Raw genomic sequence first — 14616 nt, forward strand, 5'->3', positions numbered from 1 at the left:
CTGGGCGTTTTTACGCTTTTGGCATCGCTGCAAATGGTACTAGACGTAAGTCCATTTATTTCCTCTTTTGATTCGCACATAATTTTTCCCCTGAAATGAATCTGCATCTTTCTGGTTGAGCCACGTTTATCCTTGCTGACCAAGCGTTGTAGTGAATAAAAAGCCTTGGTTCTAGCATGATCTAAACTTTACCACGAGACCGACAAATGGGGCACTATAATGAAACCTAACATGACTCATCATTTGTTTCACCGATGCGAAACCAAACGTAATAAGTTAGCTTGGTTAAAACTACTTATGATATAAATGCACTGAACCTACGAAAACGGTGCTATAATTTCTTACTTAGTCTAGCAGGGGGTTTCAAATTCAGTAGAAGTGTCTTAAAAAACTGTTAAGATTTATTACAATTCGCTCCAAAAGCACAATTTTCTTCAACTTCCTCTAACAATGACAACAATTAACTCTTATCTTTATCGTGGTGTACTACCTCAGCATTTTGTGTGTGAGCGAAGGCATTCAATGATAATTCTAGCACTGTTCTAAGCAAAAAACCAACAAAAATCACCCGGCACGGTGTAGCTTTATCATTGACTTGGATAAAATGAATGAAGACCTCGGGATCATTTTTTGCTACAAGTTTCCGTTCCACGATTGAAATTTTCCAAAAAAAAAACAAGTGCATACACAAGCTAAACATGGACAAAATATATCGTACACAATGTACATAGTACAATGCTAAATGTACTACGATTTAAATAACTGCTTACAGAAATGATTTCAGATTAGTCTTTTCTGTTCCCACCTTTTAAGCCCTCGTTTACCAAAACAATTTCCCTTTTACCTATTTAAACATTTCATCTTTTGTTGACATATAGCTAGGAACATTTCGAGCACTTAAAAATTTTAACAAATGGAAGAAAATGTCATCAAAGAAATGAATTTTGACTGAAAATGTCTGCAGTGGGTAGCTGTCTACATAGTAGCTATAGTTGTAACATTTTAAGAAAGTTAACCTTTTTAGCCGAGTTTATGTGCTTTAGCTACAACTGTAATTGAGCTCAAAACTTTGTAGCCAACGGCAATCTTGTTGATCAAGAAAGAAAATGATGTAATTCTCTCTAGCGCAGTATTTCTCAATCGTCAGACTCCCGATTGCTTAAAAAGCTATTTTTCCGCGAAGGTGCTGTGCAAATAGTCAATAAGCGCATTATTTATCAAGGTCTATCGAAGGCGGTACTGTTTTCATGTCTAATGGCCTATCAGGCTGGTACTTATCTACAGTCTCCAGGTAAACAAACTTAAGAGCTGTGTACTTAAAGTGTATACGGCTCATACCTTGGTATTGGACCTAAATTTTCTGATAATGCAAGTTAGGAGCTTGATCAATTCGTGTCGTGTATTTCATGTGCGCATGCAGGACAGAAAAGATACTACTCGCTAGGTGATTAAAATTTAACAATTGTCATTGATAGGAAAAACATGGATGAGCCTCTTTATCGTGTGGATACCAAAGATTTTTTTCTCAGGATTCGGGTCGACCGGAGAACAACACGTTGCCCAACATAGAATCCCGGGCGGTGAAGCCTCGAGAAAAATCTCTTGGGTCCGCTATAAAGACTTGACAAAAAAAACGGAGAACGCGCATGAAAAGCCAGTAGCACCCACGACATAAGAGCCTTGGAGCATCGTCTCTCCATCTGGATTGACTGAATAACTTGCATAACTGGACATACATTTTTAAATGCCTTGGTGCTGTACTGAATATTTTTGAATTGATGCTCTATCAACTCCCCGTCCACTTCATCCCCATCATACCCTAAACTTGTTCCAATTTGCTATCACCTATTCCCACCTTAATAAAGAAAAATATAGTAAACTGCTTCAAAGACGATCAGGATCAGATAACCAAACCAATGAGCTGTAGTCTAGATATTCTACGAATGAATGTTGCGTAAGAAGCGTGCAGGAGTAGTGTTTTAGGAAACATCGCATGAACTCTTCTTCTTTATTTACTTAAGACAAGTTGAGATGTATCAATAAGTGAAACTTCGTGCCTGTCCGTATGTTGAATAAAGTTTCCCTAAAAGCTAGTGCAAGGTGTAAACAAGACAAATTATAAAGGGACATAGAATAATTGTTAAATGGATCTTCATTTAAATAGCTGCCTACATAAATTATTTTACATTTTATGCGTTTAAATACCGAAAATGTTTTTAAAGATGTTTTATGTCTTACTCTAAAAAAATTGTAAAGTGCTTTTGCTTTTATTATTTTTTTTTTGGCACTTCCTTTATGAGTCATTTAAAATTCGTAAAGCTGTACAAATAATAATGGAAGATATATCTAGAAAATAAAACGTAACTGAGATGAAAAAATGAGTTTTGAATTCGTGTTAAAACGTTTCCTTAGTGAAAGCGTACTGTTAACCCAGTTCAAGTGTTTCAACCTAAGTATATGGGCCTTTAGAAAACTTGAGGGTGGAGAGGGATAACAATCTTCAAACAGTTGTAATGGTTCACCTCTTTTATGTCTAAACAGTTTTCTGCGAACGTGCTGACAACTCTTCGTTCTGTTCACAGAATTAAACAAACTTACATAATGGCTTTTAAGTATATATAAACACGCTGAAAATACATGGTTATTACAAGTTGAGTGAGTGATCATGAGTAAACTATATAAACCAACAATCTTCCTCCTTCAAGGTATTTTCAGTTGAGGCTGAATCCAGAACTGAATCAAGATGAATATCGTGGTAATTTTGCTGCTATCTGCTTTGACGTACACCGCTGCAAATGGTTTGTACATTGCTGAGTTTGAGTCTCTGTATCCAGTTGCTATCTCCCTTCATTTTAGATTCACAATTTGGTATAAGAAATCTCTTCCATAGGTTGACTTAGTAGTCAAGGGATTAAATATACTTTTGGAAAGGTTGATCTCTTTGGGCAATTACCGGCAATGTGCCTAAAAAAGGAAACATTTGTGAGGAAGCAGTGGTGGTACAGAGTAACGAAACTTCTGAGCTCAAGGCTTGGCTTTGACTAGTTTCAACCAAAATGTCCCTTAAATTTGTTTAGAATATTTTACCATTCTTAATTTAAATCACTTGTTGCTTATTAACAAATTATAATCGGTCCTCGGAAATAGACGCAGAAGCTCATCTTATAATTTGGCTTTGTAGTTCACTTAGAAAACAATCTTACTTGGAAGATTCTTAACAAATATATACGGTTGGATCATGTCAGTCGTTTTGAGTCTATTAAATTACTGCAGCAACACTCCTGATGCAAAAGTTCCATTTGCAAATTGTAGTCAACACATTCCTATTTATTTTATGCACTTATTGTTTAATGTGATTGTTATTTCTTTTTTCAGCAATTCCGCCACCTGTTCTTCCTCAGACTCCGGGTAAATCGAAAAAACCTTCTTTTAGCGAAACTTCCAAGATTCAAATTTCGAAAGCAATGGCCAAAGCTCAAAATAGTACCAATCAATGATAGAATAATAAAGATCAAGATGTTAAAATTATACTAAATCGGTTTGTTAGCGCAGGCTATATATTTAAAAAACGTATTCGTTAAGGCGATCTCACTTTCTCTTCTGTCACTAGGCGTAAGCTGCGGTACCCGACCCTTTGGTTCTCGTATCGTGGGTGGTACCCAGGCCCAAAAAGACAGCTGGCCATGGCAGGCTCTACTGGCCTGGGCTAGAGGAGGATCACAGTTTTGTGGTGGATCTCTGATTCATGAGCGATGGGTGTTGACTGCTTCTCATTGCGTCGCAGGAGCAAGTGCAAGCCAGATTGTTGTCAGGTTTGTGGTTCTACTTAATTCATGATCAGTAGCTTGGCTTGATAGTTCGAGGACTGTTAAGCCAGAAGCAAGTCGCAGGGAAAGTATCACAGCATTTTATCCGTCGACATCACTTCAGATTCTTTTAGATAAGCGCATGTCTGAGTTGTGCGAGGCGCGGTTAAGCGGTAAGCAATGGTTAATAGCTCTTCAATAATCAACTTAATTTCTATCAGACGAGACCAAATCCACACATCATTTGACGGCTGCTCGCCTTAAGAATTAGCTGATATCGAGGGTTCTGTTCTTAGGATTTGAGTTCATTCCAAACATCTTCATTACGTCACTGCACTATAAAAAGAGGAGACAAATTACAAATTACTCGCACGAGAGCGGGGAGGGGACTTCCATATAAAAAGAACGGGATTGCTCGTCGGAAATTTTGAAGAGAACCCTTAAGAGGTACTAAGATCCTATTTTTTTGGCGTGGCTTGAAAAGTTTTTCACCCTTAAATAGAACCAATTCTGAAACAATATGTTATCGCCTGTCATATTTTTTTTGGCTCAATACCCTAAAAGGAAAAGCTCCTTTTGTGGAGCATTTGAGGCTGAACACCCTAACAGATACTAAAACCTCGATTTTAAACCCTAGAGGGGACTACGAGCACCCTGCCCTTTTTATATGGGAGTCACCCCCAGGACGAGAGCAGGCCCCAAACTTACCAAAATGGCGAATCGCTAAGGTTTTAGAACTACAAGCCATGCGCTTTGCCAGAAGACTTTTACGAGTACGCGCCAAGCGATCAAATGTCCTCGGGGGCGTCACATGAAAAACCTGTCCACTATAAATACTCATGATTAATATAAATCTACTAGCGTCCTATCATAAATGTCATTCTTTGATAGCTACCCGCTGTAAAGACGCCCGGCAACTCGCTCTGAGAAGGTTTATAGCTAACTGTGAATTTACACGATGTTTTTCTTCATGAATAATTCATCAGTTGTAGATTGGACAAGATTTCAGCAGGGTAATCTGAAGGTCCCCGGTTCGATTCCTGGTGTGGAACCTTTTTATCCCAGTTACTAAAGAATGCTCTATGTTTATATAGATGTTAAAAAATAAAAATGTCAAGCAATAAAGGTAATGTAATTATACAAGAAAATAAGACGGTGTGGAAATTTGACTGAAATAATTCGTGGAAAGAAAAGAAAACCACTTCTCGAATGTGAAACCCGCGCATATGATTTTTGGCAAAGCTTCGGTTAAAAGCCGCCGTCAAAGTTATCATGGATCGAATTATACACCCACCTTTGTTGCACACCAAATACAGTCGAACCTCTGGTTGCGACAACCTCTTTCCAAAATATCAAACGTTCCCAAGTCAAATCACTATATTAGGAACCTCTCGTAAGCGACCGCGACCACTTTTAGAGCTAAAAGTTTGAAATTTTCTTTTGTTTTTAACATCCCGTAAGCGACCACTTGACAGATAATAGAGAGAAAATTGGATAATAAGGTGTTTTAGCATTATCGCATTCCTGGGTAGTACAAGAGACGGAAATGTCTCAATGGGAAATATCGGATTTTTTCTCGAATTTGACTTTTCACATTAATAAAAAAGAAACATTTAAAACATGGGGTCAGTCTCTGCAGTTACCATATGCTAATGAGGCAAAATTTTGACCCAATGTGGTCTAAGCTCTCGCAAGTGACCACCTCCCATAAGGGACCTCCTAGGCTTGACATTTTGGGTGATGGCTTACGGGAGATTCGACTTGTAGCCTCTAATTTGGGAGCGCTTCTTCTACTCCAAATTACTTAAGATCAGTTCATCGCTTTGGCAGCCATTTTGTTCACAGTGGTCAGGAAAATATCGCCCCTCTCGCGAAATACTTTGGTCAGCGGGATTACCACCCCCAAAAGGTCTACTACTCATCGACTGACTAACTATTGAACGACTAACTGACGACTGAGTGAGTTATTTCTTCCCCGGCTAACTGCAGTACCTCGCTCTAGCTAGGCTATAACTCGTTAAAAATATGTTGCTCCACTGCATTGCATCCGAAAGAAACCGTCTCGAGCCCTGCCGGGTGCAGAAGTGTCGATTTTTCGAAATTCATTATCTTATTTATTGCTTTTCGGTAGGTTGGGTGCCTACAAAATAAACGACATTGGACAAGAAATAGAGGTTGAAAAGATCATAATGCATGAGGACTACCATACACCCGTGAGGTTTGCACACGACATAGCGCTCCTGAAATTGAAGACTCCAGCCCAACTCCGTTCAGGTGTGGGGCTCGTATGCCTCCCAGACTCGGGCAATGCCCTGGTACCAGACAAGAGGTGCTACATTACAGGCTGGGGAACATTATCATCAGGGGGATCCCAACCATATTACCTTCAGGAAGCGTCAGTACCAATTGTTTCTGATGCCAAATGCAAGGCCTCCTACGGGTCAAAAACGATTCACGAGTCCATGATCTGCGCTGGCTTAGACGTCGGAGGGGTGGATGCCTGTCAGGGTGATAGTGGAGGTCCCATGGTCTGTGAGTTTGGTGGCAGGTGGTACCTGGAGGGAGCCACTAGCTGGGGGTACGGTTGCGCTGCACCAAATTATTATGGCGTCTATGCTAAGGTGCGCGACATGAAAAGCTGGGTCGAGGATAAGATGAACCGCAACTAAAGAAAAAGTAGATTAGTGACGCAGCTGTGAAGAAAAACAAATGTAGACATACCAGGTAGACCAATAAAGACAACGAGAGCATTATTTCTATGTCCAAGTGTTTATTAATGTAAGTATTTACAACAAACTTTGGAGGGTCTCAATGGGGTTGACCGTTAGCCTTAAAACGGGCCAAAGAATTAACAGTTAGGCGTGAAAATTGGAATTTTAACCGTTAGCCATAAAATTTGTTAACCGTAAAACAATTATGCTCCGAAAGTAAAAGTCTCAAGATCTCTTGTCAAGACCTTTTTATGTCTTGTCTTTTGACTTGGTAGTAAAGGAAAAAGCTCGGACACCTAGTACTAGCTATATTTATCCCAGAATGGACCTAGGACCTTAAATATCTTTTACAGAAAACAAATACATTTTGGACTTTTTTAAACAATGAAAATTCATATTTAACTGTTTAAAACAATTGACTGTTTAAGACAATGGCCATTAAGTTCGAGGATTTATGTTAACTGTTAGGAACTAAATTAACCGTAGGCCGTAAGAAAGCCAAAACATTTAACAATTATTCCACTGGCGCGCGTTGGATATGAGAAAGTAGACAGTATATAACCATCAAATATCTAACAAGCGCGAGTGGAATAATTGCTTTATTAAAAACGCTCCCAAAATATAGAAAACTAGACCAAAATAGAAATGGAAACGCCCAAAACAATCAAGGGCACGCTTGCCATATTTGTAGAGAGTGGCAAATAAACAATAGCCTGCATTTGACGCGGCAATATGCTTGCGGGATATTTGTCCGCGGACATGATCTGTTACTGTCAGATAATGTCCAAGGACAAATATCCAAGCATATTTTCGTGCCAAATGGAGGCTATTGTGTTTATTAACCCTCAAATATCTCGCAACACCAACACAGTACATGAGGGAATTTGATTTGCGGGTAAAATATCTTATGGTCTCCTAAGGAAGAATTTTTTGGGAAGAGTCTAGTTTTACACTAAATTCAGTTTTTGTTATCGACGAAAATTGAATTAAAAAGGCGTAGTTTAAATTTTCGTAACGCTGCAATCTTGTCAGGATAAAATAATATTCAGTACACCTTGGTTACGTATCAGGAGAGTTTGATCGAGCCATGGTTGGTATTTGGGCAAGACATAGTCCAAACGAGCCTCATATCCTTTAGAAGCGCACCAAAAAAGATACGATAAGAAGCTCTTATTTAAAGTATCAAAATTTGGCCAGGTGGCTGTAGAGTTTTGAAGCCACTTAGACACGCCACAAAGGCTAAAAGACATCCTTCTAATCGGAGCAACTTGCTACACCTTCGCTCGCTGTTCTCCCGCTCACACCTACTCCACAATTCCCGGATGTACATGCACTTGTCGATACAACCGCTGTCCTAATACACTACAGTGACTATTAAAGTCTTATTTCGTAGAATTTGTTTGCGATTGTCAGTTTTTCGGAGGTTATGAGCCCATACGATATATCTAGAACGATTTAAAGAATGGGCGAAGTTCTTTCATTAAAAACAGCAAAATTCAAACTTTCATAAAAGCATGCCTGTCAAAATCGGTTGGCATGGAATCATTAAGTCCCTTCACCAATCTTGTGTCATAAAAATGGCACCCAGTTTCCTGCATCACAACTTTTAACCCGAACTCGATTGTTTCAACGCTGAACCTTCTCCAGGCTTTTGCAGGGCATGTGGAGACCTGAACACTCACTAATTACATTTTTAGGTCAAGATCACTCCATAACATTTTTGGGAAGTGACAGCGCACCATAGCCATTGTACTTTCATGTAAACATAGCTAAACATAGACAAAATATATCGTACACAATGTACATAGTACAATGCTAAATGTACTACCATTTAAATATCTGCTTACAGAAACGATTTCAGATTAGTCTTTTCTGTTCCCACCTTTTAAGCCCTCGTTTACCAAAACAATTTCCCTTTTACCTATTTAAACATTTCATCTTTTGTTGACATATAGCTAGGAACATTTCGATCACTTAAAAATTTTAACAAATGGAAGAAAATGTCATCAAAGAAATGAATTTTGAATGAAAATGTCTGCAGTGGGTAGCTGTCTACATAGTAGCTATAGTTGTAACATTTCAAGAAAGTTAACCTTTTTAGCCGAGTTTATGTGCTTTAGCTACAACTGTAATTGAGCTCAAAACTTTGTAGCCAACGGCAATCTTGTTGATCAAGAAAGAAAATGATGTAATTCTCTGTAGCGGATTATTTCTCAATCGTCAGACTCCCGATTGCTTAAAAAGCTATTTTTCCGCGAAGTTGCTGCGCAAATAGTCAATAAGCGCATTATTTATCAAGGTCTATCGAAGGCGGTACTGTTTTCATGTCTAATGGCCTATCAGGCTGGTACTTATCTACAGTCTCCAGATAAACAAACTTAAGAGCTGTGTACTTAAAGTGTATACGGTTCATACCTTTGTATTGGACCTAAAGTTTCTGATAATGCAAGTTAGGAGCTTGATCAATTCGTGTCGTGTATTTCATGTGCGCATGCAGGACAGAAAAGATACTACTCGCTAGGTGATTAAAATTTAACAATTGTCATTGATAGGAAAAACATGGATGAGCCTCTTTATCGTGTGGATACCAAAGATTTTTTTCTCAGGATTCGGGTCGACCGGAGAACAACACGTTGCCCAACATAGAATCCCGGGCGGTGAAGCCTCGAGAAAAATCTCTTGGGTCACTATAAAGACTTGACAAAAAAAACGGAGAACGCGCATGAAAAGCCAGTAGCACCCACGACATAAGAGCCTTGGAGCATCGTCTCTCCATCTGGATTGACTGAATAACTTGCATAACTGGACATACATTTTTAAATGCCTTGGTGCTGTACTGAATATTTTTGAATTGATGCTCTATCAACTCCCCGTCCACTTCATCCCCATCATACCCTAAACTTGTTCCAATTTGCTATCACCTATTCCCACCTTAATAAAGAAAAATATAGTAAACTGCTTCAAAGACGATCAGGATCAGATAACCAAACCAATGAGCTGTAGTCTAGATATTCTACGAATGAATGTTGCGTAAGAAGCGTGCAGGAGTAGTGTTTTAGGAAACATCGCATGAACTCTTCTTCTTTATTTACTTAAGACAAGTTGAGATGTATCAATAAGTGAAACTTCGTGCCTGTCCGTATGTTGAATAAAGTTTCCCTAAAAGCTAGTGCAAGGTGTAAACAAGACAAATTATAAAGGGACATAGAATAATTGTTAAATGGATCTTCATTTAAATAGCTGCCTACATAAATTATTTTACATTTTATGCGTTTAAATACCGAAAATGTTTTTAAAGATGTTTTATGTCTTACTCTAAAAAAATTGTAAAGTGCTTTTGCTTTTATTATTTTTTTTTTGGCACTTCCTTTATGAGTCATTTAAAATTCGTAAAGCTGTACAAATAATAATGGAAGATATATCTAGAAAATAAAACGTAACTGAGATGAAAAAATGAGTTTTGAATTCGTGTTAAAACGTTTCCTTAGTGAAAGCGTACTGTTAACCCAGTTCAAGTGTTTCAACCTAAGTATATGGGCCTTTAGAAAACTTGAGGGTGGAGAGGGATAACAATCTTCAAACAGTTGTAATGGTTCACCTCTTTTATGTCTAAACAGTTTTCTGCGAACGTGCTGACAACTCTTCGTTCTGTTCACAGAATTAAACAAACTTACATAATGGCTTTTAAGTATATATAAACACGCTGAAAATACATGGTTATTACAAGTTGAGTGAGTGATCATGAGTAAACTATATAAACCAACAATCTTCCTCCTTCAAGGTATTTTCAGTTGAGGCTGAATCCAGAACTGAATCAAGATGAATATCGTGGTAATTTTGCTGCTATCTGCTTTGACGTACACCGCTGCAAATGGTTTGTACATTGCTGAGTTTGAGTCTCTGTATTCAGTTGCTATCTCCCTTCATTTTAGATTCACAATTTGGTATAAGAAATCTCTTCCATAGGTTGACTTAGTAGTCAAGAGATTAAATGTACTTTTGGAAAGGTTGATCTCTTTGGGCAATTACCGGCAATGTGCCTAAAAAAGGAAACATTTGTGAGGAAGCAGTGGTGGTACAGAGTAACGAAACTTCTGAGCTCAAGGCTTGGCTTTGACTAGTTTCAACCAAAATGTCCCTAAAATTTGTTTAGAATATTTTTACCATTCTTAATTTAAATCACTTGTTGCTTATTAACAAATTATAATCGGTCCTCGGAAATAGACGCAGAAGCTCATCTTATAATTTGGCTTTGTAGTTCACTTAGAAAACAATCTTACTTGGAAGATTCTTAACAAATATATACGGTTGGATCATGTCAGTCGTTTTGAGTCTATTAAATTACTGCAGCAGCACTCCTGATGCAAAAGTTCCATTTGCAAATTGTAGTCAACACATTCCTATTTATTTTATGCACTTGTTGTTTAATGTGATTATTATTTCTTTTTTCAGCAATTCCGCCACCTGTTCTTCCTCAGACTCCGGGTAAATCGAAAAAACCTTCTTTTAGCGAAACTTCCAAGATTCAAATTTCGAAAGCAATGGCCAAAGCTCAAAATAGTACCAATCAATGATAGAATAATAAAGATCAAGATGTTAAAATTATACTAAATCGGTTTGTTAGCGCAGGCTATATATTTAAAAAACGTATTCGTTAAGGCGATCTCACTTTCTCTTCTGTCACTAGGCGTAAGCTGCGGTACCCGACCCTTTGGTTCTCGTATCGTGGGTGGTACCCAGGCCCAAAAAGACAGCTGGCCATGGCAGGCTCTACTGGCCGGGTCTGGAGGAGGATCACAGTTTTGTGGTGGATCTCTGATTCATGAGCGATGGGTGTTGACTGCTTCTCATTGCGTCGCAGGAGCAAGTGCAAGCCAGATTGTTGTCAGGTTTGTGGTTCTACTTAATTCATGATCAGTAGTTTGGGTTCATAGTTCGAAGACTGTTAAGCCAGAAGCAAGTCGCAGGGAAAGTATCACAGCATTTTATCCGTCGACATCACTTCAGATTCTTTTAGATAAGCGCATGTCTGAGTTGTGCGAGGCGCGGTTAAGCGGTAAGCAATGGTTAATAGCTCTTCAATAATCAACTTAATTTCTATCAGACGAGACCAAATCCACACATCATTTGACGGCTGCTCGCCTTAAGAATTAGCTGATATCGAGGGTTCTGTTCTTAGGATTTGAGTTCATTCCAAACATCTTCATTACGTCACTGCACTATAAAAAGAGGAGACAAATTACAAATTACTCGCACGAGAGCGGGGAGGGGACTTCCATATAAAAAGAACGGGATTGCTCGTCGGAAATTTTGAAGAGAACCCTTAAGAGGTACTAAGATCCTATTTTTTTGGCGTGGCTTGAAAAGTTTTTCACCCTTAAATAGAACCAATTCTGAAACAATATGTTATCGCCTGTCATATTTTTTTTGGCTCAATACCCTAAAAGGAAAAGCTCCTTTTGTGGAGCATTTGAGGCTGAACACCCTAACAGATACTAAAACCTCGATTTTAAACCCTAGAGGGGACTACGAGCACCCTGCCCTTTTTATATGGGAGTCACCCCCAGGACGAGAGCAGGCCCCAAACTTACCAAAATGGCGAATCGCTAAGGTTTTAGAACTACAAGCCATGCGCTTTGCCAGAAGACTTTTACGAGTACGCGCCAAGCGATCAAATGTCCTCGGGGGCGTCACATGAAAAACCTGTCCACTATAAATACTCATGATTAATATAAATCTACTAGCGTCCTATCATGAATGTCATTCTTTGATAGCTACCCGCTGTAAAGACGCCCGGCAACTCGCTCTGAGAAGGTTTATAGCTAACTGTGAATTTACACGATGTTTTTCTTCATGAATAATTCATCAGTTGTAGATTGGACAAGATTTCAGCAGGGTAATCTGAAGGTCCCCGGTTCGATTCCTGGTGTGGAACCTTTTTATCCCAGTTACTAAAGAATGCTCTATGTTTATATAGATGTTAAAAAATAAAAATGTCAAGCAATAAAGGTAATGTAATTATACAAGAAAATAAGACGGTGTGGAAATTTGACTGAAATAATTCGTGGAAAGAAAAGAAAACCACTTCTCGAATGTGAAACCCGCGCATATGATTTTTGGCAAAGCTTCGGTTAAAAGCCGCCGTCAAAGTTATCATGGATCGAATTATACACCCACCTTTGTTGCACACCAAATACAGTCGAACCTCTGGTTGCGACAACCTCTTTCCAAAATATCAAACGTTCCCAAGTCAAATCACTATATTAGGAACCTCTCGTAAGCGACCGCGACCACTTTTAGAGCTAAAAGTTTGAAATTTTCTTTTGTTTTTAACATCCCGTAAGCGACCACTTGACAGATAATAGAGAGAAAATTGGATAATAAGGTGTTTTAGCATTATCGCATTCCTGGGTAGTACAAGAGACGGAAATGTCTCAATGGGAAATATCGGATTTTTTCTCGAATTTGACTTTTCACATTAATAAAAAAGAAACATTTAAAACATGGGGTCAGTCTCTGCAGTTACCATATGCTAATGAGGCAAAATTTTGACCCAATGTGGTCTAAGCTCTCGCAAGTGACCACCTCCCATAAGGGACCTCCTAGGCTTGACATTTTGGGTGATGGCTTACGGGAGATTCGACTTGTAGCCTCTAATTTGGGAGCGCTTCTTCTACTCCAAATTACTTAAGATCAGTTCATCGCTTTGGCAGCCATTTTGTTCACAGTGGTCAGGAAAATATCGCCCCTCTCGCGAAATACTTTGGTCAGCGGGATTACCACCCCCAAAAGGTCTACTACTCATCGACTGACTAACTATTGAACGACTAACTGACGACTGAGTGAGTTATTTCTTCCCCGGCTAACTGCAGTACCTCGCTCTAGCTAGGCTATAACTCGTTAAAAATATGTTGCTCCACTGCATTGCATCCGAAAGAAACCGTCTCGAGCCCTGCCGGGTGCAGAAGTGTCGATTTTTCGAAATTCATTATCTTATTTATTGCTTTTCGGTAGGTTGGGTGCCTACAAAATAAACGACATTGGACAAGAAATAGAGGTTGAAAAGATCATAATGCATGAGGACTACCATACACCCGTGAGGTTTGCACACGACATAGCGCTCCTGAAATTGAAGACTCCAGCCCAACTCCGTTCAGGTGTGGGGCTCGTATGCCTCCCAGACTCGGGCAATGCCCTGGTACCAGACAAGAGGTGCTACATTACAGGCTGGGGAACATTATCATCAGGGGGATCCCAACCATATTACCTTCAGGAAGCGTCAGTACCAATTGTTTCTGATGCCAAATGCAAGGCCTCCTACGGGTCAAAAACGATTCACGAGTCCATGATCTGCGCTGGCTTAGACGTCGGAGGGGTGGATGCCTGTCAGGGTGATAGTGGAGGTCCCATGGTCTGTGAGTTTGGTGGCAGGTGGTACCTGGAGGGAGCCACTAGCTGGGGGTACGGTTGCGCTGCACCAAATTATTATGGCGTCTATGCTAAGGTGCGCGACATGAAAAGCTGGGTCGAGGATAAGATGAACAGCAACTAAAGAAAAAGTAGATTAGTGACGCAGATGTGAAAGAGAAACAAATATAGACCTGCCAGGTAGACTAATAAAGACAACGAGAGCATTATTTCTATGTCCAAGTGTTTTATTTTAATATAAGTATTTACATTAAGCTTTGAAAGACGAAAGAAGGGCAAAAGTGTGTGAAATACTTGTATGAACATCACAAAGAGTAATCGTTTTAGACTGTTTCCTCCTTTAATTAAACCTTGCCCTTTTCTGTGGGAAGTTTCCGGCCCTGAGTAGGTTAATGCGTGTCCGATTTGCAAACTCAAATAATTGGTGTTTGTGATTACTCAAGCCGGATCATCGGCTGTGTCACATTTATGCTTAGATGGAGGGATTCAGGGGACCCTCGTTCACATTCAAAAAAAAAAAACACAACGCATAGATGAGTTTTTTTGTTTGGGTATGGGGGGCGTGGGTGGGTGGTGTAAAATGGATGATCCTATTGAATTCTTCAGAGAATGACTTCTTTTTTTGCATAAAGTATCTCGGAAGCTAAAATAGGAGGGTAAAGTCACCATTA

At 39.3% G+C, this 14616-nt stretch overlaps 1 protein-coding gene across 1 annotated transcript in view; it reads left to right on the plus strand.

Annotated features, from left to right (window-relative positions):
• LOC145473258 (transmembrane protease serine 9-like) overlaps positions 1 to 14225 on the plus strand; it is a 28552-nt gene extending 14327 nt beyond the window's left edge. Inside the window, exons 7-13 of the mRNA XM_081455019.1 lie at positions 2744 to 2798; positions 3376 to 3408; positions 3611 to 3812; positions 5938 to 6467; positions 10970 to 11002; positions 11205 to 11406; positions 13532 to 14225. Of these exons, the coding sequence (XP_081311145.1) occupies positions 2744 to 2798; positions 3376 to 3408; positions 3611 to 3812; positions 5938 to 6467; positions 10970 to 11002; positions 11205 to 11406; positions 13532 to 14069 (1593 nt within the window). The 3' untranslated portion in view covers positions 14070 to 14225. The remainder of the gene's footprint in view (positions 1 to 2743; positions 2799 to 3375; positions 3409 to 3610; positions 3813 to 5937; positions 6468 to 10969; positions 11003 to 11204; positions 11407 to 13531) is intronic.
• Positions 14226 to 14616: the final 391 nt, after the last annotated feature.

Source organism: Orbicella franksi, chromosome 2 (assembly GCF_964199315.1).
Source record: "Orbicella franksi chromosome 2, jaOrbFran1.1, whole genome shotgun sequence".
Classification (NCBI taxonomy): domain Eukaryota; kingdom Metazoa; phylum Cnidaria; class Anthozoa; order Scleractinia; family Merulinidae; genus Orbicella; species Orbicella franksi.